We start from the raw sequence: 27,549 nt of genomic DNA, 5'->3' as shown, positions 1-27,549 counted from the left end.
CATTGTCCCAGGAAGGGAAAACTTTATTGACACATTCCTGGGGTCAGATACATCACATGATCACACTGACAGAACCACAGGCACATAGACACAGGCAACAGAGCATGCACAATGTCGGCACTAGTACAGTGTATATCCACCTTTCGCAGCAATGCAGGCTGCTATTCTCCCATGGAGACGATCGTAGAGATGCTGGATGTAGTCCTGTGGAACGGCTTGCCATGCCATTTCCACCTGGCGCCTCAGTTGGACCAGCATTCGTGCTGGACGTGCAGACCGCGTGAGACGACGATTCATCCAGTCCCAAACATGCTCAATGGGGGACAGATCCGGAGATCTTGCTGGCCAGGGTAGTTGACTTACACCTTCTAGAGCACGTTGGGCGGCACGGGACACATGCGGACGTGCATTGTCCTGTTGGAACAGCAAGTTCCCTTGCCGGTCTAGGAATGGTAGAACGATGGGTTCGATGACGGTTTGGATGTACCGTGCACTATTCAGTGTCCCCTCGACGATCACCAGTGGTGTACAGCCAGTGTAGGAGATCGCTCCCCACACCATGATGCCGGGTGTTGGCCCTGTGTGCCTCGGTCGTATGCAGTCCTGATTGTGGCGCTCACCTGCACGGCGCCAAACACGCATACGACCATCATTGGCACCAAGGCAGAAGCGACTCTCATCGCTGAAGACGACACGTCTCCATTCGTCCCTCCATTCACGCCTGTCGCGACACCACTGGAGGCGGGCTGCACGATGTTGGGGCGTGAGCGGAAGACGGCCTAACGGTGTGCGGGACCGTAGCCCAGCTTCATGGAGACGGTTGCGAATGGTCCTCGCCGATACCCCAGGAGCAACAGCGTCCCTAATTTGCTAGGAAGTGGCGGTGCGGTCCCCTACGGCACTGCGTAGGATCCTACGGTCTTGGCGTGCATCCGTGCGTCGCTGCGGTCCGGTCCCAGGTCGACGGGCACGTGCACCTTCCGCCGACCACTGGCGACAACATCGATGTACTGTGGAGACCTCACGCCCCACGTGTTGAGCAATTCGGCGGTACGTCCACCCGGCCTCCCGCATGCCCACTATACGCCCTCACTCAAAGTCTGTCAACTGCACATACGGTTCACGTCCACGCTGTCGCGGCATGCTACCAGTGTTAAAGACTGCGATGGAGCTCCGTATGCCACGGCAAACTGGCTGACACTGACGGCGGTGGTGCACAAATGCTGCGCAGCTAGCGCCATTCGACGGCCAACACCGCGGTTCCTGGTGTGTCCGCTGTGCCGTGCGTGTGATCATTGCTTGTACAGCCCTCTCGCAGTGTCCGGAGCAAGTATGGTGGGTCTGACACACCAGTGTCAATGTGTTCTTTTTTCCATTTCCAGGAGTGTATTTTTTATGTCTTAGCGTTGTTAACACATTTTGATATTTTCACATGAATGTAATATAAGTATGTTTTGCAATATTCCATGTTATTTATATTTCTGACTGATTGAAGAATGAAGGATGAAATAAATATTTGGCAATTTTGAGTGATTGGTTAGGCAGGAATATAAGAGGGCAGCTTAAATTACTCTGTCTGAAGCAGGGAACAATAAAATTCAGAATCTTCTGCGTCGTAAATATTTCATTGTTCATTTCCGAATATGTGGAGGATTCTGAGTGCATTGTTAGGCGGGAACCTAAGAGAACAGCTTTATTAGCTGCAACTAAAATGAATAGCAATAAAATTCCTATTCTTCCTTTTCAAAAATATTTAGCTCTTTATTTCTGAATTGAATTATTATTTTGAAAATAGTTGAATGTAGTGAAATTAGAGACAGGAGAACCAGCCACAGAACAGGATAACATCACTACTGAACCAAATGGAAAGGCTATAAATGATGAGTCACAAGTGGCAAATATATTTAATAATCATTTGTTCAGCATAGTAGAAATTACAGGAACAAACAGTTCAAGAGAAATATCACAGCAGTATGTTGAAAAAGTAGCTCTAATAGAACTCAGTGAAATAAATATATCACCAATTTCTCCTTTTGATATTAAGAAAATTATACATTTTCTCAAACACAAAAGCTCATCTGGTTTTGATGATGTTTTCAATAGAATGCTAAAAATTTGTTCCCATACGATAATCCCTGTCTTATCAGAAATATTTAATACATTACTAAAACAAGGAATTTTTCCAGAGAGACTCCATTGTCAAACCCCTCCATAAGATAGATGATTGGAGATATGTCAATAACTACCAACCAGTTTCACTGCTGACATCATTTTCCCAAATTTTTGAGGAGGTGATGTATTCTAGAGTAGTATCTCACCTGAGCAACAATAACATCCTCAGCAAATTATAGTTTTAATTTCAGAAGAGTTTCTTTACTGAGAATGCCTTTTACAAGTTCACCAACCAAATTCTGCAAGCATTAAATAATAAAAACAGTGCTGGTAGCTATTTGCTGTGATCTGTCTAAGGTATTTGATGGTGTGAATCACAATACTGTCATACATAAACTGAAGTTTTGTGGGATTGGTGGTATGCCCAAGAAGTGGATTATGTCACACCTAAGCAAAAGAATGGGGAAAGTTGTACTTCGTAATCCAATCAATGTAGTATAGGAGCAGTATTCTGACTGGGGAGAAATCACATATGAGGTTCCCGAAGGCTCAGTCTTAGGTTCACTCTTGTTCCTTGTATATGTAAACAGTCTTTCATCTAATATACAACAAGCACAACTAGTTATTTTTGTAGATTACACTAATATTGTAATCAGCGCAAGTATATACACAGAAACAGAAGAAATGTTTTTTTGCGAAAGGTCTCACTGTCCGTTTTAAAAAGACACAACATATTCAGTTCTGCATATCTGGGGGTTCTACAGCAATGATAATCATACTACATGTTGAGGTAATAATAAATAGGATGGAAACTTCAAAATCCTTAACTGTTCATATTTAAGACAATTTAAACTGGAAAACACAAATTTTAGAAGTCTTAAAACATCTTAATACAGCCACAGTTGCTATTAGAACCGTTTCAAATCTTGGGAACAGTCAAATCAGTAAGTTGACATGTTTTGTGTATTTGTAGATGAAATTCATATTGTAATCAACGCAAATATACACACAGAAACAGAAGAAATGTTAAACAATGTTCTTAAAAGTATTGTTGATTGGCATTTTGTGAACGGTCTCACCCTCAATTTTAAAAAGTCACAACATATTCAATTCTGCATATGTGGAGGTTCTACAGTGATGATAATCGTAACACAAGGTGAGGAAATAATAAACAGTGTATAAACTTCAAATTACTTAAATGTTCATATGGACGAGAATTTAAACTGGAAAGGACACATTTTGGAACTCCTAAAACAACTTAATTCAACAATGTCATATGGAATAATGTTTTGAAATAACTCATCGTCAGGAAGGAAAGTCTTCATTTCTCAAAAAATTGCTGTAGGATTAATATCTGATGCACATAAATGATCATCTTGTAGACATCTGCTTAAAGGGAATATAAAATGTCTGACAGAAACTGAAGGAGAATTTTAAAACAAACTAACAATTCCTTCTGTTTTGTAGAGGAATTTCTGCTACTGTGGTGTGTAAAAGGTGGTGGAGAGGAAATACTAACTCACATCGGAAGATATCAACAAAAAAATGAAACATTCAGGATGTACTAATACTTAAAAATTTAATTGTAATGTGTACGTGAAATTACTCGCTCCACACCATTACGAATTAGCGTGCAAATGGTCAATGGAACGTGAAACTAAATTAATAACTAACTCGCTATTTCCAAGAATATGGTTTGGCAGGACAGCTTAAATTGCTGTAAATGAAATGAGGAACAGTAACATTCAAATTCTTCCATGTCCCAAAATCAATACCATTTCCTCCAGCTGTCGATATTGCATGTGAGTTGCAGAAAGTCTTGTGAGGTAAATACTATCCGTTTTTAGGTTTAGTCATTAATTTAATCTTCTGTCTTGTTGTCGCTGTCTTGAAGAGTGTAATCAGCCTGTTATTAAAATAATTTATGATTTCCTTACCAACTATGGCAAACGATCGCTTTTTGCGTATTATAACGTCATTGGTCAAGCAGACAGCTGGAATAGGACGTTAATTTATTCTCGACAAAGCTGTCCCACTAGGTGAGGCTGTATGCTCTTCTGCTGAAGGCACATAACGTACTGGCCGGTCCTAACCGCTGCCAAACACCGTGGGAGCAAAACTATGTCACAAATACAGTTCTCCTCTAATTCGTCAATGTGAGTCTGTAAAATTCAGCCTTAAATTACAGTCAATAAAGAATACAAGCTCCCTTCCATTCCACTTGTGGCATCCACTCATTTGATGAATCTTAAGTACACTCATTTTAAGTAAATATACTGCAGTAGTGAAGGCAGTATTAAGTGTTAAAATTTGCGACGTGCCTCTAGTTTACGCACAACAGTAAGGCTACTTGCAACAGTGGCTTAAACATTGGAAAACTTACAATATGATGCGGTTTACAGCCCAGAAAAAATTTATGGAAATTGATTGTGGTCACCAAGCCTATTAACTTAAATAACTATGTTCGCTTTTCGTATTTGATCAGATTCATCCCCGGATTTAGCAACCGAAGTGCCGTGCCATCAGCACATTTTGCTTTTCTTGTAAGTTATTAGGCTCATTACAATTTGACACTTGCTTCCTTTTTGCACTGCTTTATTTACCGAAGTATCGCTAAACTTCGAGCCTAAGCGTACATAGGATGTATTGTTCCGTGAATTAATTTTTATTTTGACTGGTAGCGTCACCAAAATTTTCTTTACTTGCGTACAGGAGTGATCTTTCGCGCCACCCTCCAAAGATTGCACTAGCGCAAAGTAAACCAGTGATAAACATCATGGAATTAGACACCGAGAGCACGACAACTTCAATTGATGACAAAACAGAAGATTTCTGCGAAAATCCTACCCGCGATACTTTGGCTGAAGGATTGATGTGTTTATTGAAGCCAACGATTGATCAACTGGATGAAAGAGTTCGCGCAACTCGGTACTGTAATAGAGATGATGGTTAACTTATAAGTGTCATAACAGCCTATCCGAAACGAACCACTTGTTTCTTTTGCCAACAGAATAAGCCAAGTTGAGTTGAAACAACAGATTGAAGGCCTCGCGGAGGAATTAAGGAAAATTTCAGATTCCCAGCAGTGCCCCTTGGATTTGGACGCCTATGTGAAAAAACTTATGACAGCGAAACAAAAAGTAACTGTCGTTAGTAACATCCTGCAGACGGCACAAGTAAGAGAAGATCGGTTTATGAACCAATCATATGTCACAATAGCATCACAGGCGTTGCTTTACTGTAGGGTACTAGTTAGTATTTTGTGAAATATGAGAGTGAACGCTCAGTACAACAACAAATTGCAGAGGAATGGATGAAAAAGAATTTAAATTAAGGTATTATTTTTTAGCAAACCAATTTTAAATGATTTCATATAATACAGAAACATTTTCCACATCAACTGAAAGCCTAAGCCGAGTAAATACGTTATAAGTAGAGCAGCCACTTTCCCCTTGGTGCATACAGATGTGGCAGAATGAGCCTAGTTATTTAACGAAGTGGCTACCAGAAGTATTTACTTTGAGCCACAAGTAACTGATTTGTAATATTCAGACACTGCCAGTTTGGTAGGCCTGTTTGTAAGACATAATTTGTTGGCATTATGTAACCCTTGTGGTGATCATCAGGCCAGCAGTGTATTGTCTATCAGTGTTGCAGATTTTTTTAAAAATATCACTCCCCTTCGTGATGGCTGGTACAGCTCAAGGACAGTTTTAAGTGTATTGGGCAGTTTATATATTTTACTGCATTTTTACAACAATCTTTTATCTGAAAGTTGGTCTCTTGCAGTTATTTATAAATGTACAATGTAATTCTAATTATGATGCTCATCCTTTAGTTAGTTCATTTATTAGACATTTTTCAATTATTAGTTGCTCAAATTTATTTACAGTTGTTTGTAGTATTTTTGATTAAGCTTATGGTTTTACATGTATGATGTGATATCGTTCTTGATTTCCAACATGGCATTAACTTTGTGTACTGTGCCATGAGCCATGATGGTAGGCTGTTACTTGAGTGGTTGTTCCTGGAGCTCAGTTGCGGGAATGGAAGTATTCTCTCTCTCTCTCTCTCTCTCTCTCTCTCTCTCTCTCTCTAACCTTAATTAAATGTAGCCAGCATGTCAATCAGTATTTATTAAAGAGTCCTTCTGATGATGTCTATGAATGAGATGGATCTGTCTTTGGTTTTCCTAGTATGGGAATCATTGTGTTGGTCAGTTTTAATGTCAAAGCTGTTGAGCCAGTCTTTATGCAGAAGTTGCCGAGTTGAGTTAGAAAAATGTTCTTTTGAGGGGTTTTGTGGAGATTGGGTCCTTTTATGTTGGTGTTGTCAGGTGTATTTTTCTGTTTCCACTTATTGTGTGCAGGGCACAATCTGATTATTTTTGTGATTAAGATCAGCTTTGTCTGTAAATATTTGAAGCATTTACTTTAACATCAATGATTTGTTGATATTTTTTGCTGGCAGGTGCTACATAGTGTTTGATAGCCCTGTTTGTTGGTTGGAGGACAGACGGGCAGGGAGAGGTTATTGTTGAAAAAGTAAGGGGAAGATGATTGGAGGTCTCCAATGTTCGTGTCACCTGAGCTGTGAGTGATGTTAGGGCTATGGAACCTGTGGTTTGAGAGCAAGTGTTCTGTTGTCCAGTAAATAGTGGTGTGGAGAGAGAGAGGCTGTTTACATTTTTGGTTGTCAGGAATTTGAATAATGCTTCACCATTAGAGTTCATATGTGTGCCTTCCAGCATGTCATGTTGATCATGAAAGTCTCCCATGAACATGGAACTCTGGTATTGCCATTGTATCCCTGATTGATTTGACTGGTAGGCTTTGATTGAGCAAATCATACATGCAAGCAATTATTAGTCTTCATCATGTAGGCCATATTGCTACTGCCATTAGTGTCTGTGTCATGATATTATGTGATTTTTTTTGTGTGTGTGTGTGTGTGTGTGTGTGTGTGTGTGTGTGTGTGTGTGTCACTCTTGTATTTTTATATTGATTCCCAGCACTAATTACAAAGCAAATGTATAATACCAGCAAATGAAATAGGAGAAGCCCATGTGCTGCATAGAGCTTAATCCTCTGCTTCTCACACGTCCCTCAGTAACTGATCAAGGAATGTTTGCTGATTAGTATTTACATTATTGCCCGCATCTCGTGGTCGTGCGGTAGCGTTCTCGCTTCCCACGCCCGGGTTCCCGGGTTCGTTTCCCGGCGGGGTCAGAGATTTTCTTTGCCTCGTGATGGCTGAGTGTTGTGTGCTGTCCTTAGGTTAGTTAGGCTTAAGTAGCTCTAAGTTCTAGGGGACTTATGACCACAGCAGTTGAGTTCCATAGTGCTCAGAGCCATTTGAACCATTTACATTATAGAAAGTTGTTCAGACTAATTTTTAGTCATGTTTCTGGCATAAATGGGCAAACAGTTTTACAACTGTTTGTGAATTTCATTGTTAGCAAATATTTTTAAAAAAATTAGCAAGCTGTGATACTTGATGGCAGATTAAAACTGTGTGTCGGACAGAGACTTGAGCTCAGAACCTTTGCCTATTGCGGACATGTGCTCTACTGACGGAGCTACCCAAGCATGACTCACAACCTATCCCTACAGGAGAGCTGCTCTGATCTTTGGAAGGTAGGAGATGAGCTGCTGGTGGAAATAAAGATGAGAAGATGGGCTGTGAGTTGTGCTTGGGAAGCTTAATTGTTAGAGTTAGTGGCAAAGGTTAAGTGCTGGAGTCTTGGCCCAGCGCACAGTTTTAATCTACCGGGAAACACACTCCGCTGCAGAGTGAAAAACTCATTGTAATTACTAGCAGCCTTCAATGTGTTGCCTTATAGTAAATAAACAAACACTATTTTTTCCCCTTGTTTCATGAATTTTGCTATGGTTACTGCACAACTCGGGTAATAATCCCATTTTCAAGTACACGACTGACTCCAAAGATGATAAAACAAAGATAAACATGATGATAAGGTAAAGATAAACATATCAACTTCTTAACGTATCAATCCTTCGCTTAATGTGAAATTACTTCAGTAATGATTTTTTGACAAATTACCTATGGAATTGCTGTATTCAACACTAACATGACTAAACATACCTAGGAATAAAGTTATGCATCAGCCTAAAACTTTTTATGCATTCGCAGATTGTGGCCCAAAGTTTTACTTCTGTCTAGTTGTGGTAGAATAATTGAATTGGGATTGCTCATTTAATAATAGGTGCGGGGATATACTCATCTGTCTTTCAATTTCTAACTGGCCAAGTTTTGCCCTGTTTTTCTCTGTGTGTAAGACTTCATCAGTTATGTATTTGGGGTTTTTGTTGAGGCAGTAGCTTGAAGATAAAATACAGCAACCATAAATTTAAAAATTATTGTAAAGTCTCCTTCACTGAAACATTCATCCCAGCTTCCTCCCAACATCCTAGAACCTGTAAACATGCAGCAACCCACCACATAATCCACTATCTCCTTCTTACCCCCATGTTCCAAGAAGACTTTGACCAGGAACTTAATACAGTAAAAAAATAGCTACAAATAATGAATCATTGACAGAATTCTAAGTAAAAAGATGAAGAATTAAGCCAAGTCCCTACTGTCCCCAATGAACAACAAAGGCAAACTGGAAAAGAAATGATGCAGATTACCTCTTATAGGATAAGTAACATTTTGAAGGCAGAGGGTTTCTGTGTGCTTTTTTATGTCCCTCAGACAATAGGTAGTTGCTTGTTCAATGCAAAAGTCAACCAGCTAGCCATCATAAAAAGTGGGGTTTGTAAGATCATATTCCGGAAGTGTCAGTCTTGCTACGTGGAACAAATTGGGAGGCCAGTCTGCACTAAGCTTGAAGAAAATCATAGATGATGGAGACTGAGGAAGTCTGATTCAGCTTTTGTGGACACTGCCGATCATAGATGTTGGAGACTGAGGAAGCCTGATTCAGCTTTTGTGGAACACTGCCTTAACAAAAACCACAAATACATAATAGATGTCAGGTCAATGGAAGTGTCCAATTCCGTCTGCTTTGACCCGTGACGTAAGGGTGTTGTGGTGTGTGATGTCATTACAGGGCGGAGTTTGAGTTGGTTGTGCTTGTAGATGTTGTCTTATTGTGTTTGATGGTGCCCTCTGCTGTTTTGTGTGTATGTACTGGGTGTAATATGTTGAATTGGGTTCATTTGAGCATTGGTTTTGGATGTGTGAAATCATTGGCAATGTTTGCAGTTAGGGACGTAAGGTCTGGAAGCTTTTTCAGTGAGTTTTTAATTTAATTATTATTTTTTTCCTAACTGGTTTGCTGTTTGTGGTGCAGTAAGACGTTTAATGTATTGTGTAGCTTCTGTTGTTAGGTTTGAATATGACATTTGAAATATGACAGTCCTATGTTGCGGTTGGAGATGGGGGAGGAAATGTTGTCTGTTATTAAATTCTTCCAGTTATTTGGGCTGATTGGTGAGATTGCAAAGTGTAATATTTGTTGCGAGAACATGAGGTTGATCAGAGTTCAGTCATCTTGGACCAGGGACGTGTCAGCATGCATGCACTCGTGTGTGTGTGTGTGTGTGTGTGTGTGTGTGTGTGTGTGTGTGTGTGTGTGTGTGTGTGTGTGTGTTTTGCCATCTTAATCAGAATATCAGAATTAGATCGAAATTATTGTTCAAAATTTTGTATTTCCTATGTGTGTATTTTCTTTGGTTCTGTTGGTAATGTGAAGTAAGTGAAAATAATCTATATGGTATATGCACCCCTCCAGAGGTGTCTAGGTTGCCAGAAGATATAAGCCTGTAAATTTGAAGTCCTCAGATACTCAAAAGCAAAATAAACAAGTGCCTTCTGAATCGTTTCTCCTGTAATTTAATGAGAACAATTGGACTCTTGTGATGTAAATATCTGTTAATACTAGAGTTCACATTAAAGAGGCTTCCAGTTTCACTGGAACATAGACAGCTATAGTTTCTTTGAAACCATTAGAGTTAAATAAATGCTTAGTATGATGCAGTTGTTAAAATCAGCAATTGAGCGAAGATACAGTGTTGGACTTTTTTTAGCTATTGGCCAGAATCCTTTATCGGACTGAGAAACACATATATACACCTGTGTGCATGCTTTCGTGTGCATGCGTTTGTGTGTTTGTGCTTGTTTCTCAGCCTGATGATTATTTTGTCTGACTGCTAAAAAATCTCATAGTCTACTTTTAAAAGTGCCTTCTCTAAGTGGCCAGTAGTAATCTATCCTTATTCATATTGTTATTCCAGCCTGTATTTTCTGTTAAGTAATGCGTCTAGTCATCATTAATTAGGTTAGTACTAGTTACACTTTGTTGTGAGTGTATTTACAGATGTACCCTACAGTGGCTGCTGCTGCTGCTTATTAATTCATAACTTGACTCATTCCACAGCCCTGAAGGCTCTCATTGGTAGTAGGATTTACAGAACATGGGGCGTGAATGAAATAATGAATGGTGGGATACAGGCTGCACCATGTGTGATACATTCCTGGGGGCTATAATGTATTAGTGTGTCTTGTGTTTCTGTCAATTGTTTTGTGCTTCATGCTGCCTATTTATGTAGCTAAAACTGATGGGCAGAGGTAACATGTGTAGAGCTTTTAGATGTAATTGAGTTCGCCACTATTTGTGGAGCTGTGAAACATCTGCCAGTTCAGGACCAAGATACTGAGAGATAAAGTAAGTGTGCAAATATTACTTAAAGCTCTAGGAAAATAATTGACATTTTATTATCTAGCTGTGGTATAGATAACATTAATTCCATCATGTCTTGCGTGCACATAGTCAATTTTGTTTGGCTGCCAGTTATTTGTTGAAGATAATCTTACAGGAAGAAAAGGTCACTATATTTCTTGCACTGGTGGGATGTGTTTACTCTGATAATACCTTTGACTTGTGCCCCCACTTTCTCAGCTGATTAGTGCTACCTTCATAAATGAGGTCTGTTCAAAAAATTCTGGAACTTTGCCCTCAAAATTTTTCCATGCTTACCTTTTACTTACTGTACATGGTATCCTTCGAAACACTATCCTTCACAATTGTTATCCTGCTCCCAATGCCATTTCAACTTTTGGAATCGGTCTTGGTACACCTCTTGCTGGATTGTGCAAAGTGCTATATTGAATTTTCTTTTATATCATCTATCATTGCACATCTTCATCCTTTCAACAGGATTTCAACTCTGGAAATAAATAAAAGTCCACAGGGGCCAGATCTGGAGAGTGTGGAGGATGAGGCAGCACAGTGATTTAATTTTTTGTGCAATAGTCGCACATCAACAGTGAGTTGGCTGAAACCAGATGTAAACAATAATGAAATTCTAAACTCAGATTGGAATGTATACCGCAGAGACAGGCTGGACAGCGAAGGGGCAGACGTGTTTATAGTGATAAAAAGTGCAATAGTATCGAAGGAAATTGACGGAGATCCGAAATGTGAAATAATTTGGGTGAAGGTCACGGTTAAAGCAGGCTCAAACATGGTAATTGGATGTCTCTATAGGCCCCCTGGCTCAGCAGCTGTGGTGGCAGAGCACCTGAAGGAAAATTTGGAAAATATTTTGAGCTGATTTCCCCACCATGTTATAGTTCTGGGTGGAGATTTTAATTTGCCGGATATAGACTGGGAGACTCAAACGTTTATAACGGGTGGCAGGGACAAAGAATCCAGTGAAATCTTTTTAAGTGGTTTATCTGAAAACTACCTTGAGCAGTTAAACAGAGAACCGACTCGCTGAAACAGTTAATGCAGAACAGGGAATCAGCGATCATAAAGTGGTTACTGCATCGATGATTTTGGCCGTAAATAGAAATATTAAAAAAGGTAGGAAGATTTTTCAGGTTAGCAGAAGTGACAAAAAGCAGATTTCAGAGTACTTGACGGCTCAACACAAAAGTTTTGTCTTAAGTACAGATAGTGTTGAGGATCAATGGACAAAGTACAAAACCATTGTACAATATGCATTAGATGAGTATGTGCCAAGCAAGATCGTAAGAGATGGAAAAGAGCCACTGTGGTACAAAAACTGAGTTAGAAAACTGCTACGGAAGCAAAGGGAACTTCACAGCAAACATAAATATCGCCAAAGCCTTGCAGACAAACGAGAATTACGCGAAGCGAAATGTAGTGTGAGGAGGGCTATGCGAGAGGCGTTCAATGAATTCGAAAGTAAAGTTCTATGTACTGACTCGGCAGAAAATCCTAAGAAATTTTGGTCTTCTGTCCAAGCAGTAGGTGGATCAAAACAAAATGTCCAGACACTCTGTGACCAAAATGGTACTGAAACCGAGGATGACAGACTAAAGGCCGAAATCCTAAATGTCTTCTTCCAAAGCTGTTTCACAGAGGAAGACTGCATTGTATATCCTTCTCTAGATTGTCGCTCAGATGAAAAAATGGTAGATATCGAAATAGACGACAGAGGGATAGAGAACAATTAAAATCGCTCAAAAGAGGAAAGACTGCTGGACGTGATGAGATACCAGTTCGATTTTACACAGAGTACGCGAAGGAACTTGCCCCCCTTCTTGCAGCGGTGTACCGCAGATCTCTAGAAGAGCGGAGCATTCCAAAGGATTGGAAAAAGGCACAGGTCATCCCCATTTTCAAGAAGGGACGTCGAATAGATGTGCAAAACTATAGAACTATATCTCTAACGTCGATCAGTTGTAGAATTTTGGAACACATATTATGTTCGAGTATAATGACTTTTCTGGAGACTAGAAATCTACTCTGTAGGAATCAGCATGGGTTTCGGAAAAGATGGTAGTGTGAAACCCAGCTCGCACTATTCGTCCACGAGACTCAGAGGGCCATAGACACGGGTTCCCAGGTAGCTGCCGTGTTTCTTGACTTCCGCAAGGCGTTCAATACAGTTCCCCACAGTCATTTAATGAACAAAGTAAGAGCATATGGACTATCAGACCAATTGTGTGATTGGATTGAAGAGTTCCTAGATAACAGAACGCAGCATGTCATTTTCAATGGACACAAGTCTTCCGAAGTAAGAGTGATTTCAGGTGTGCTGCAGGGGAGTATCGTAGGACTGTTGCTATTCACAGTATATATAAATGACCTTGTGGATAACATCGGAAGTCCACTGAGGCTTTTTGCGGATGATGCTGTGGTATATCGAGAGGTTGAACAATGGAAAATTGTACTGAAATGCAGGAGGATCTGCAGCGAATTGACACAGGGTGCAGAGGATGGCAATTGAATCTCAATGTAGACAAGTGTAATGTGCTGTGAATACATAGAAAGAAAAATCCCTTATCATTTAGCTACATTATAGCAGGTCAGCAACTGGAAGCAGTTAATTCCATAAATTATCTGGGAGTACTCATTAGGAGTGATTTAAAATGGAATAATCATATAAAGTTGATCATCGGTAAAGCAGATGCCAGACTGAGATTCATTGGAAGAATCCCAAGGAAATGCAATCCGAAAACAAGGGAAGTAGGTTACAGTACACTTGTTCGCCCACTGCTTGAATACTGCTCACTAGTGTGGGATCCGTACCAGGTAGGGTTGATAGAAGAGATAGAGAAGATCCAATGGAGAGCAGCGTGCTTCATTATAGGATCATTTAGTAATCGCGAAAGCATTACGGAGATGATAGATAAACTCCAGTGGAAGACTCTACAGGAGAGACACTCAGTAGCTCAGTATGGGCTTTTGTTGAAGTTTTGAGAACATACCTTCACTGAGGAGTCAAGCAGTACATTGCTCCCTCCTATGTATATCTCACGAAGAGACCGTGAGGATAAAATCAGAGAGATTAGAGCCCACACAGAGGCATACCAACAATCCTTCTTTCCACAAACAATACAAGACTGGAATAGAAGGGAGAACTGATAAAGGTACTCAAGGTACCCTCCACCACACACAGTCAGGTGGCTTGCGGAGAATGGATGTAGATGTAGATAAATGTGCAGGTGCATTATTGTGCTGCAAGGGCCATGAATTGTGTCGCCACATTCAGGCCATTTCCCTCACATTTTCTTGCAGGCATCACAATACCTCTCATTAGTACACACACAGTGAGTTCCGTAGGACCAAATTGAGGAGCAAATCTCCAAGGTCACGGAGTGTGTCAGTTCATGAAATTGCAGCATAAAAGTAATAACAGATATAAAAGTCCATGAACCCAAAAAAAAAAGAAAGACAAGCCATAAGTTTATGTAAATGCAGTCAACAGTATAACACAGGAATTAGCTTAATTTTTCAGGGAACTTCTCAACAGAATAGGAGGAGTGACACATGAAGAAACTCTTTATGTAGATTTGAAAGTGCTTGGATTACTGCTAAGATTTTTGAATTCTTGTAGTAGCTTATTGAGAATGGAAGCAGCAGTATTCTTTTCTGCACAAGAGTCAAGGTAGTGTGATCCAAATGCAGATTGGATTTCTGCTTAGTATTAACTGAGTGAAAGCTGCTAATTCTTTGGAATAAGCTGATATTCCAAACACCTTGAAATTTGAACTGTTTAGTTTTACTAAGCATATGCCCATTCTGTGAAATTAAAACATTGGGTTTTGTTGAATTGTTTGTTAGAAACTGCAAAAATTGAGTCTTACTGTGATTCAGCATTAGATTACTTTCTACAGACCATTAACTTATGTCATGAACTGCACTATTTGAAATAGTGCCAACATTTCACCCAAAACCCTTTACTACCAAACTATTATCATCTGAAAACAGAAGTACTTTAGAATCATCTGTAATACTGAAGGGCATATCATTTATATAAATAAGGAACAGGAGTGGCCCCGACAGTGACCCCGGGGGCACCTCCATGCCCCCATTTAACCATGCCCCACTCAGACCCCACATCATAGCCATTTTCAACACTGTGGATAATGACCTTCTGCTGTTGTTAAAGTAAGAGGTGAACCAATTGTGAGCTACCAATAGTAATCCAACTTCTGGGGCAATATTTTGTGATCAACACGGTCAAATACCCTGGTTAAATAAAAAAAGAAGCTTAGTGTTCTAAAATCTTTTGTTTAATCCATTTAGTACCTCACAGAGAAAAGAGAAATAGCATTTTCAGTTGTTAAACCATTTCTAAAACTGAACTTTATATTTGATAGTAAATTATGTGAAATAGAATGATCAATTATCCTTATGTACACAGTTTTTCCAATAACTTTAGCAATCACTAATGGCATAGAAATAGGTCTAAAATTGTCTACATTATCCCTTTCTTCCTTTTTATAAAGAAACTTTACTACTGAGTGCTTTAATCGTTCAGGAAACGTGCCATTCTTAAAGGAAAAATTTCAAATGTAGCTAGGTACAGGGCAAACATGTGCAGCACACTACTTCAGTACTCTGTTAGGTATGCCGTGATATCCATGAGCCCCCTTGTAAGTATCACATACGATGATTTCAGACATTAGTCTCAGAAAAGTATTTCCCAAGAGAGTTATATGATTCCCTGTAGAAACTAGGATTTTATTTAATCCACAAGCAGTGCTCAGAAAGTGATTGTTAAATACTGTACATATATCTGACATGTCAGTAACAGAAATATTTTTACTATGAACTGACTTAATGTCGTTGATCTTGTGCGGCTGACCAGACACTTCCTGCATGACTGACCACATGGTTTTAATTTTATCCTGTGAATTAGCTGTTCTATTTATGTAATTAGGTGTTCTATTTGTGTACCATGTACTCTTTGCCTTCCTAATAATATTTTTAAACATCCTAGAATACTGTTTGCAATGGGGTACTGTAGCTTGATTGCGACTATTTCTAACATTTTGATATAATTCCCATTTTGTTCTACATGATATCCTTATGCCACTAGTCAGCCACCTAGGCTTCCTTTTACTGCTATTACCCTTTTTAGAACATTCTAATGGAAAGCAGCTTTCAAAGAGCATGAGATCCCCCAGGGGGCTCACCACTCTTTGGTGGGTTCGTGCTTGGCTGCCACTGGGCCCCAGCCTTTGCAGCATCTTTTCCCTTCCGTGCTGCATGTCTATCCTCTTGCTATTCTTTTTCCCCTCCCTTGGGGAATACATCTGGGGTGTTATTGGAAATTTCCACATTGTCTGTCGCTGACATAAGAACAATCTCACCACTGTTTTCCATTGCGTTTTCCTTTCTTTGTTTCCCTTCTCCTCTCATTTCTCCACTTTGGCGTTTGAGGTTCCTCTTTTTCTTCTTCCTCCCTCTGTGCTCCTGAAGGACGGCCCACGCATCTGACGCGTAACAGGAGACTGGGTAACACGTAATTCCCGGCCTCAGGTCGACAGGTAGGGTTTGCACATACTGCTTGGTACAGGCCAGGGCCAGGGAGGGATGACTGCCTGAGCTGCTACCTTCCCAAATTGCCAGTTGGTCCCTCTGTCAGGTGTTCAGGAGGTGTGACCTGAGGTGTGAACAATAACTGATAGCAGGTGCGCCCCCTTGTGAAGGGGGCCCCCACTTGGAAGGAGCGCGCCATTGGAGATGCTGGCAATTGTGGGGGATTTTCTCTCAATGAGCAAATCATCTTCACAATCAACATATACGAAACATAAATGGAATGAGGCTAACAACTCAAAGACCCTTCCACTTCACCACGGTTCCTCGTGATCTTACTTACTGAAGACGGTCAATCCTTTGCCACAGTAAATCCGCTCATAATTCAGAAAGGTGTTGATGCAATTGTCTGCCCTGTGAAATCCTGCTCTCGTTTAGGGAATGGCACTTTGCTTTTGGTGACTACTTCTGACTCTCAAGCACAACATCTGCTTGCTGTCTCACTTCTCCATGACTAATCTATTCATTTCAAGGCCCATAGAACTCTGAATTCTTCCTGTGGTGTTTCTTACGCTAGGCTGCTCGATGGTCTGACTGAGGCCAAAATCCAGTCTTACCTCTCTGATCAGGGTGTCATTGCCATCAATTGGCTGATGAAAACGGTAGGTTCCTCCGTAATGCCCACCCGGACTCTTTTTCTCACCTTTGATAGTGTGGTGCTTCTGTCCAAGATCAAAGCCGGTTACGAAATTATCACAGTCTGACCATACATTCCAAACACAATGTACTGCTACCAGTGTCGTCATTTAACCACACTAGAACATCTTGTCGGCACCCAGCCAAATGTGTAACCTGTTGTAGGGATGCACACGAGGGCGATTGTCCACCTCCTTCTCCCCACAATATCAACTGCAATGGCGCCCATGCCGCCGCCTCTCAGGATTGTCCTGTGTATCTTGATGAGTGAGCTGTCCGGGAGATACGGGTAAAGGAAAAAGTGCCTTACCCAATCACTCGCAAGTTATTGGATAGTCACGAACCCTGCATTTTCCCATCTATTACTATAGTTCTGTTTTTGTTACCCCTCGCTCCATTAAGGACATGACCACGCAGACATGCGACCTCAAATTCAGCTCTGAGGTTGTGAAAGCACACAGTGTCAAGGCAGCATCGCCATCCCCCCCCCCTCCCCCTCCTTCCAGCTGTGCAACAAGCTATCTAACTCTTGTCTCACCTCAAGGGGTGAAACCACCAGCTACACAACCAGCAGGCTGGGAAGGATAGAAGGTGTACTCCAATGAAGACTTCCTAAGTCCCTCCAGCCAAACAACACCCAAGTCTTTCTTTGCTAACTGGAAAGGCTCAAAGAAGTCCACCAAAGGCAAATGGTCTTCTTCTTTGCCGACTTGAAGATTGTCTTTGATGGTGTTGCCACGTGATACCTTAGCCCGGCCAGCCTCCATGTCACCGGTGGACTCCACAGACCAACAGCACAAGCCAGCTGATGCTTCTGTGGACCTCATGGAGCAGGATCCTCCTGCTTCTGTGCCCTGTAGCAGCAACTCTAGCGTCTATGGTGTGGATTCCTCTCCCCCCTTCATTCCTTGCTGTAGCCCACTCCATCTTGCTAAGTCACCAGCACATGTAGCTAGTGGCTAGTCCATGTGGTGGGGCTGTTGTGCACCCATCTGGCTGAGACCCTGACAACACAGGGATCACACTACTGATACCAGAGCTGTTCCTTCTCCATGTATACCAAGGAGCGGTTGCTTCCTGGAGCATCAGAACTCCCGGCGACGGCTGCTGTGCCAGGCGGTCCCGTCCTCTGACTGGGTGGCACCCATGGGGAGAGCGTTGATCAGGGTGGATGCTTGGTGCATGAAGCATATCAAGCTGCAAAAATCTGCCTGTTCTCAAATTGCCATCTCTTAGAATGGTGAAGGATCATTGAATGCTGCTTTGTATGATCTGCCAGCCTTCCCTTCCTGGCTACACCATGGGAGGAGGGCCAGGCTTTACATCTTGGGATGAAACACTTTCGCCGCTACCCCATCTGTGTTTTTTGTGGAGAATATCAAGGACAAGTTTGGTGAAGTAGAGTCTCTCAGTAAGAAGTGGTCAGGCTCCCTGTTGACCAAAGCTTTTTCTCCCACCTAGTCTACAGCTCTTCATGCTTGTGATCATCCTGGCAATGTCCCAGTGTCTATTACCCCTCACCAATCTGTGAATGTGGCCCAGGAAGTTATTTTTCATAGGGACCTCATCGTGCAACTGTGCTAATCTGGAGTGATGCTGTGTTCATTTTGTTTGGTATGTGCAAAAGAGTCACAAAGACAGCCACACCAATACCAGGGTCTTCATTCTAGATTTCGAGGGGGATACCCACCCAGAGAAGGTCAACGTTATGTGCTACAGATGAGACATGAAGCCGCACATCCCACCACCCACGAGGTGCTTTTGATGCTTGCATTTTGGACATATGTCTTCCTGCTGTACTGCAGACCCTCTGTGTGGTGATTGTAGACACCCACTCTATGAGAGAAGCCCCTGCATTCTGCCACCTTTGTGTGTCAATTTTCATGAGCGCCACTCCCCTAGCTCGCTGGATTACCCAGCTAACAAGAGAGAAAAGAAGATCCAAGAGTACAAATCCCTGGATCCCTGTCTTATGCTGAGGCTCGCAAAAAATATGAAAGACTCCAACTAGTGTCACTTTCTTCAACTTGGGCCTCTGTTACAGTCTTTCCCACTCCTATCTCTTCCATACACCAGCCTGTCCCCCTCCCCTGTAGTTCTCACGACCTCCCATCCAGGAGCCGCTCCCCCTCCTTGGCCGAAGAAGTGCCCCCCCCCCCCCCCTCCCCCCGTCTTCGGAACCTGCCGGCAGTGGGGCTACCCCCCACCCCCCTCCCTCACCGCCCTCCCAGGTACCCCTCTCCCAGACATCTCTCAGGCCGGAAGCCTCCTACCACAACTCGGCCATGAAACACACCACCTGTGCGCACCAAGGTTGCCCACTCTCTTTCCTGGAGGCGCCATCTGCCCCTCGCAACCCGTGGCTGACATTTTATTTATGGATGTCACCCCATCTTTGTTGGTGACAGCCACTGACTGTGTGACATAACCACCTCTTGGCTTCTTTATGTCCCTGGACTCTTGCCACATGATCATCCAGTGGAATTGCAACAGATACTATCTTCAAGTACTGGAAATAAAACATCTTGTTTCCTCCCATTCTGCATTCTGTCTTGCTCTTCAAGAAACACACTTCTGTGATGACCACTCTCCAACATTTCATGGTTATCGGGAGTTGTCAGAACCATGCCAGCCCCAGGATAGCATCTGGCGGAGACTGCACTTTGATTCACTCCAATGTCATTAGTGACTGGATCCTCCTTCGTACCAACAATAGTGAACAGAGAGCAAATGACTACGGCAATTACCGTTTGTAATGTCTACCTCCCTTCAGGTAGGCCACTTCCTTATGTTGAACTGTCTACCTTAATATAGCAACTTCTGCTTCCGTTTCTCCTCCTTGGGGACTTCAGTGCATACCATCCCCTGTGGGGGAGTGCCTAACTCACCATCTTATCAGAGACTTTGATTTGCATCTTCTCAATGATGGTTCCTCTACCCACTTCAGTGCCGCTCATGGCACCTTTACTGCTGTTTATTTCATGATCTCCTCCCTTCTCTCGTGGCTTCCCTATATTGGTCATCCCATGATGATCTTTGTGACGGTGGCCACTTTCCACTTCAACACCTCCCTCTCGAATTGCATTGATGCAGTCATGCAAGGCATCTCTGCCACTATTCTCCATGCTGCTGTCACTGCTGTCCCCATATCCATGGGTCCCCCTCATTATCGACAGGTACTGTGGTGGACCAAAAATAGAAAGCTGACAGGTTGCCCCATATTTACCACTTAAAGACTACATGCATGTGGAAGCTTAATGCTCTCTGCCTCTGGCCCACACAATTTGGAGTGCAGACTGTATCAGTCTTTTCCATCTTTACCATGCTCTGGTCTTGTCCAGACTAGATTATGGTACTCAGGTTAATGGCTCAGCAGCTTCTTCCACTGTGCAAATACTTGACATGCACCATTGTGGGGTGCGTCTGGCTAGTGGTGCCTTTCGCACTAGCCCTGTTGACAGTCTCTTCACAGAAATGGGGATTCCCCCTCTATAGATACAATGGAGCCAACTCCTGGTTTCTTATACAATCGCCATTCACCAATTCGCTGACCATCCTGTGTACCCTGTCCTCTTTGCAAACGAGGGATGTCTCCCTCATGACAACTGCCCACGAGTGAGATTGCCAGTTAGAATGCATATCACTTCTCTCTGCCAGGATCTCCATCTCCACTTACCGCCCCCTCTTGGATGGTGCCTAGACCACAGATTAGGACTGAACTATTCCAGGGTCCTTAAGGTCTCTGTCACTCCTATGGCTTTTCGGCTTCTTGTACATGCCATCCTTGCAGAATTCCAGGGTGCCATCATCTTCTACACTGATGATTCTAAGACAATAGATAAGGTGGGATACACTTTCATGTCTCCTACTGGCTTAGAACACCATTTATTGCTAGGATCATGTAGTTGTTCACAGCAGAGCTTTTAGCCATCTACAGAAACTGTCATTTTTTTTCTCACGCATCACCCTCCTCAGCCTATCTAGTTCCTCCTTTGCATTTTGTAACTGCACCTGAAGGGCACAGATGTTACGCTCCCGCTCCTCTATCAACTTATTTCTACTACAAATTCTGCATTTCCAGGAGAGGATCACACTAGAATGCTTGCTGGCTTCCCCACTGCGTTCCCCCCAGTGAAAATACTTTGAACAAATCTCACATCGAACTCTACTACTTACCAACCTACGACAAGGCCCCCACTTCTCACTCATGGTAAAATGTTAACAGTTACTGAAAAAAACTAAATTTCTGTGTTATCTAAATTCAATTACAATAGTAGAACTGTTAAAAGAATTAATAACAGTGATCTCGAATTTCTCTCTCTACTAAAAAAGCAACTACTGTTATTAATTCTACTAAACCACAACTAATATGAATAGCACAAAAAATTCTCACAATTTCATATCTCAAAACAAAAATTCGAGTGACCACTGGAACACTCAATGAAATTAAACATGTTGAACAAAAGTTTTACTGAAATATTTCACTACAAACAATAAGAAACATCGACTGAAAACTACCATACTAAATTTAATAAATGACTTCAACGCACAAACAACTCTATAAAAAACAGTGGGCAAAAGTTTATTAAACCATTATTCCATCAGAAACAGCATGTGACACTGTTAAAAACTACTAAATTTAATAACTGAATAACAGTGCACAAACAACCTTGTCAGAACTTAAGAATCGCTACATCTGCAACAGCATGCTGAGAAATGTAAACACACTGCTAATATTTGGATGAATGATTGGAAACTACTAAATTTAATATTCGAATACAGTGCATAAAAAACATTGTCATCACTTAGCTTTAGAACCACCACACCTGCAACCATATGCCACGAAATCTAAACACACTGCTCACCAGTTATGATTCTCTTAAGGAACATCTCATTCTCATATGTGTAATTCAAAAGCTCTTCACATATTGTGAGGCGAAGGTCTTTCTAGTCTTGACTCTTGAACCATGGGACAAATTTGGTAGCAAGACAGCACATCCAAAGATGCTGTGTCAGGATTTGAAGACATGATCCAACAAAAATGTTACATTCTTCTGCAATTTCTCAGATAGTCAGTCTTTGACTGACAAGCACAATTTTGTTGACATTCTTGGCATGAGCATTGTCGGTAGATGTCGAAGGGTGTCCTAAGCGAGGGTCATCTTTAACTTCCATCTGCCCATTTTTAAACTGTGTGAACCATTTGTAACACCAAGTATGGCTCAAGCACTTATCACCATAGGCTTCCTGCATCGTTTAATGTGTCGGTGTAAAGGTTTTCTTGAGTTTCATGCAAAATTTAATGCAGACACATTGCTCCTATAATATTACCATCTCGAAATTCGCACACTGTATGATTCAGCACTCTACTCAATACAGCACTGAACAATAACTAACAGACATACAACAGTGAAACTTCCGGCAGTTACACATTGAACACAAGCATGTGCAGGGATGCCAACTGCGTTTCGCTCCAATAAACCACTGGCGCTAAATTGCAAATGTTCCGTAATTTCTTGAACAGACCTCTACAATAACAGGAAAAAGTATTCATACACTGTTGTTGATGAAGAATATCTTTGAAGATCAAAAACATAAATGTTTTTGGTAAACTAACAGTGTTGTGTTTCCTTCCTAATTTGCACATATGAAAGGATTGGCCTTACACTACTTGATACGTAAACATAGAAATGACTAACAAACCACTTGCAGCAAAGAATGCCTTCAGCAGCAAGCTGTGCCTCATGCATGTTGGTTCTGGTAAAGCGGTGAATGTCGTGCACAGCAAAATGGGGCACAAACAGATGGAAACAACTTTAGAGGAAGGGCAGATAGCTATCTCCCAATATGAAAAGGGAAGATCATTTTCAGAAATAGGTGATATTATTAGAAGAAGCCAGGCAACTATACAGTCCATAATATTGAGGAAGAAATTCTCTCATTAATAATGAGAGAAGAGAGTGACCATAGTAGCTAACACAAAGAGAATGAATATTCAAGAAAGGCAATAGGAGTAATCCATAAAATTACAGGCCCATATCATTAATGTCAATATGCAGGAGGTTTTTGGAACATATATAGTGTTTGAACATTATGAATTACCTTAACGAGAATGCTCTATTGAGACACAGTCAACACAGTTTTAGTAAACATCAGTCTTTTGAAACACAAGTATCTCGTTACTCACATGAAATGTTGAGTGCTGTTGACAAGGGATTTCAAATTGATTCCGTATTTCAGGATTTCCACTAGGCTTTTGACACTGTAGCTCACAAGCAGCTTGTGATTTTGTCTCAGTTATCTGACTGGATTCATGATTTCCTGTCAGAGAGATCACAGTTTGTAATAAGTGATAAAAAGTCATCGAGTAAAACAGAAGTGATTTCTGATGTTCCCAGAGGTAGTGTTATAGGCCCTCTTCTGCTCCTCGTGTGTATAAATGATATGGGAGACAATCTGAGCAGCCATCGGCAGTTGTTTGCAAATGATGCTGTCATTTGTCTTCTAGTATAGTCATCAGAAGGTCAAAACAAATCACAGAATGATTTAGAAAAAATATCTGCATGGTGCTAAAATTGGCACTTAACCTTAAGTAGTGAAAAGCGTGAGGTCATCCACGAGTTCTAAAACAAATTACTTAAATTTTGCTTACACAATAAATCATTCAAATCTAAAGGCCTTAAATTCAACTAAATACTTAGGAATTACAATTACAAACAACTTAAATTGGTAATAACATATAGAAAATGTTGAGGGAAAGCTAACAAAGAACTGTGTTTTATTGGCAAAATACTTCAAAGATGCAACAGATATGCTAAAGAGACTGGCTACACAACACTTGTCCACCATCTTTTGTAGTACTGCTGTGTGGTATTGGATCCTTATCAGATAGGATTAGTGGAGTACATCGAGAAAGTTCAAAGAAGAGCAGTACATTTTGTGTTACTGAGAAATAGGGGAGAGAGTGTCACAGACATGATACAGGATTTGGGGTAGGCATAATTAAAACAAGGGCATTTCTCATTGTAGCAGGATCTTCTCATGAAATTTCAATCACCAACTTTCACCTCCAAATACGAAAATATTTTGTTGACGCCGAACTACATAGCTAGAAATGATCATTATAATAAAATAAGGGAAATTAGAACTCACACGGAATGAAATAGGTGTTTTTTGCGCACTGTTCAAGAGTGAAATAACATAGATTTATTGTGAAGGGGTTCAATGTTCCCCTGCCAGGCACTTAAATGTGATTTGCAGAGCGTCTGTATAGATGTAGATGTTAATAAGGATGGTCAAAAAGACCATACATTATCAGCTTCTGCATTGTCTGCATGCGTTAATGATCTGTTCAGGAAGGAAGTCATACCAAGGGCTGTTCACTATATCTTAACTACTGCAGGTTATATATCTAGAGTATTTAGAAGAAAACCTCACCAAGAACAATAAGAAATTGAGGCTTGAATTTGTTCGAGAGCATATAAGCGAGACCACAAATTTCTGGGACAAAGAACTGTTCGCAGACGAAAGTAAATTGTGGTCTTCAGTCCAGAGACCGGTTTGATGCAGCTCTCCGTGCTACCCTATCCTGTGCAAGCTTCTTCATCTCGAAGTAACTACTGCACCCTACATCCTTCTGAATCTGCTTAGTGTATGCATCTCTTGGTCTCTCTTTACAATTTTTACCCTCCACACTGGCCTGTGATATAAATTGGTGATTGCTTGATGCCTCAGAACATGTCCTACCAGCCAATCTCTCCTAATCAAGTTGTGCCACAAATTCCTCTTCTCTCCAATTCCATTCAGTACCTCCTCATTAGTTATGTGATCTATCCATGTAATCTTCAGCATTCTTCTGTAGCACCACATTTCAAAAGCTTCTATTCTCTTCTTGTCCAAACTATTTATCGGCCATGTTTCACTTCCATACATGGCTACGCTCCATACAAATACTTTCAGAAACAACTTCCTGACACTTAAATCGATACTTGATGTTAACAAATTTTTCTTTTTTAGAAACACTTTCCTTGCCATTGCCAGTCTACATTTTATATCCTCTCTACTTCGACCATCATCAGTTATTTTGCTCCTCAAATAGCAAAACTGCTTTACTACTTTAAGTGTCTCATTTCCTAATCTAATTCCCTCAGCATCACACGACTTAATTCGACTACATTCCATTATCCTCATTTTGCTTTTGTTGATGTTCATCTTTTATCCTCCTTTCAAGACACTGTCCATACCATTCAACTGCTCTTCCAAGTCCTTTGCTGTCTGACTGAATTACAATGTCGTCGGCAAACCTCAAAGTTTTTATTTCTTCTACATGGTTTTTAATTCTTACTCCAAATTTTTCTTTTCTTTCCTTTACTACTTGCTTAATATACAGATTGAATAACATTGAGGGTAGGCTACAACCCTGTCTCACTCCCTTCCCAACCACTGCCTTCCTTTCATGCCCCTCTACTCTTATAACTGCCATCTGGTATCTGTACAAATTGTAAATAGCCTTTTGCTCCCTGTATTTGATCCCTGCCACCTTCAAAATTTGAAAGAGAGCACCCCAGTCAACATTGTCAAAAGTCTTCTCCAAATCTACAAATGCCAGAAATGTAGGTTTGTCTTTCCTTAATCTATCTTCTAAAATAAGTCGTAAGGTCAGTATTGCCTCACATGTTCCAACATTTCTACGGAATCCAAACTGATATTCCCCAAGGTCGGCTTCTACCAGTTTTTCCATTCATCTGTAAAGAATTCGTGTTAGTATTTTGCAGCTATGACTTATTAATAAACTGATTGTTTGGTAATTTTCACACCTGTCAACACCTGCTTTATTTGGGATTGGAATTATTATATTCTTCTTGAAGTCTGAGGGTATTTCGCCTGTCTCGTACATCTTGCTCACCGGATGGTTGAGTTTTGTCAGGTCTCTCTCTCCCAAGACTATCAGTAGTTCTAATGGAATGTTGTCTACTCCCAGGGCCTTGTTTTGACTCAGGTCTTTCAGTGCTCTGGCAACTCATCACGCAGTATCATATCTCCCATTTCATCTTCATCTACATCCTCTTCCATTTCCATAATATTGCCCTCCTGCACATCGCCATTGTATAGACCCTCTATGTACTCCTTCCACCTTTCTGCTTTCCCTTCTTTGCTTATAACTGGTTTTCCATCTGAGCTCTTTGATATTCATACAAGTGGTTCTCTTTTCCTGTAGGCAGTTATCTATCTTACACCTAGTGACAGTAAATTTAATTAAATTGAATGTATATGTAAATGATGGCAGAATTTTGGTGTAGAGATGACCAAATACTGAGCTGAATCACAATCACATTCAACCCATGGTGAAGCAAGGTGGTGTAAGAATGATGATATGGGGATGTATGGCTATATCTGGTAACATGGATAGATTTCAGTATTTAAATGTCCTAAAGGAACATCTGCAAAAAAATGTTGATAGCATGGGTTTAGGCACAGTTTACTACTTTCAACAAGACACTGGCATTAAGCATACTGTGGAAAGTGTTCATCTGTATTGTTGTACCAAACTCCCCATGTTCTCAAGTTTCTAGTGCAGTCCTTAATCTGACTGAATGTCTCTTTGGAGTACGCTTGAAGGAACTGCCAGAAAACATGAATTACAAAGAAAGACTGGTCTGAAACAATGTCTACAACAAGAATGGCAAAGTATCACTTCAGAGGCTACTGAAAATCTGTTTCATTCTATGCCAAAGAGGTTAACAGAAGTGATCCACAGGGGAGGAATGCGTACAGGGGTATTGTCATTATATTTATGTAAATTATAATTTTCTTCGCATTATAATTTTCTTTGCATTATAATTTTCTTTGTATGACTACTTTTCCCATACTGTTTGAAGCCACTTGGTACAGAATTTTTATTTACTTTTTGCAGAAGACTAATTTAGTTAACCCTTTTATAGGTACAGGTTAGGGAGGATACCCCATACTGTTACTTTGCCGAAGCACATCCTTGGCTGTGATTTTTAACTCTAGTAAATAAAGTTATTCTACATGAGTAATGGTATACGAATCCTTTTTCCCATGACAGTAGCTTGGCATAGTTTTCAACAGTTGTTTTTATACCTTTATGATACAGAACTTGTAAAACATATAAGTAGTGTTGGTTTTGTTTGTTAATACAAACATATTCGTCTTGTTTACAGGATCGACTGAACAAAGTTCATTTGCTGATAGAGAAAGAGTCAGCACGGCGACGAGCTTTACTTGAGCCAACGCCAAGTACTTCACCACTGGAGGCAACAAACCCTTCAATACAGTGAAGGATATCTTATATCAGATGCAGATGCATCTTTTATTTGTTGTGATTATTTGATTGTGATAGGACTTTCTTGCTTTGTTAAAATATTTTGAATTGTCCAACTGGGCATTTCAGCATGGTGTAATTGTGGACATTTACCTTCTGCACATAGCATTTTTATTAGGAAACTGGGGAA

The 27,549-nt window shown here is 40.9% G+C and overlaps 1 protein-coding gene across 1 annotated transcript; it reads left to right on the top strand.

Annotated features, from left to right (window-relative positions):
* Positions 1-4,878: 4,878 nt before the first annotated feature.
* On the top strand, positions 4,879-27,536 carry LOC124619297 (SNAPIN protein homolog). The gene is made up of 3 exons (XM_047145582.1): positions 4,879-5,040; positions 5,123-5,288; positions 27,259-27,536. The coding sequence occupies exons 1-3, from the start codon at positions 4,889-4,891 to the stop codon at positions 27,373-27,375; spliced, it is 435 nt and encodes a 144-aa protein (XP_047001538.1). The 5' UTR covers positions 4,879-4,888; the 3' UTR covers positions 27,376-27,536.
* Positions 27,537-27,549: the final 13 nt, after the last annotated feature.

Source organism: Schistocerca americana, chromosome 6, assembly GCF_021461395.2.
Source record: "Schistocerca americana isolate TAMUIC-IGC-003095 chromosome 6, iqSchAmer2.1, whole genome shotgun sequence".
In the NCBI taxonomy this organism is placed as follows: Eukaryota; Metazoa; Arthropoda; class Insecta; order Orthoptera; family Acrididae; genus Schistocerca; species Schistocerca americana.
Note: the sequence above shows the minus strand (reverse complement) of the source record. Positions and strands in the feature narration are given on the sequence as shown.

Bases quoted from the DNA above. Each gene is read 5' to 3' on its own strand.
- LOC124619297 (XM_047145582.1), top strand. From the start codon at position 4,889: ATGGAATTAGACACCGAGAGCACGACAACTTCAATTGATGACAAAACA. The intron at 5,041-5,122 runs GTACTGTAATAG...TTTTGCCAACAG, and splicing joins GAAAGAGTTCGCGCAACTCG to AATAAGCCAAGTTGAGTTGA. The intron at 5,289-27,258 runs GTAAGAGAAGAT...TCTTGTTTACAG, and splicing joins ACATCCTGCAGACGGCACAA to GATCGACTGAACAAAGTTCA.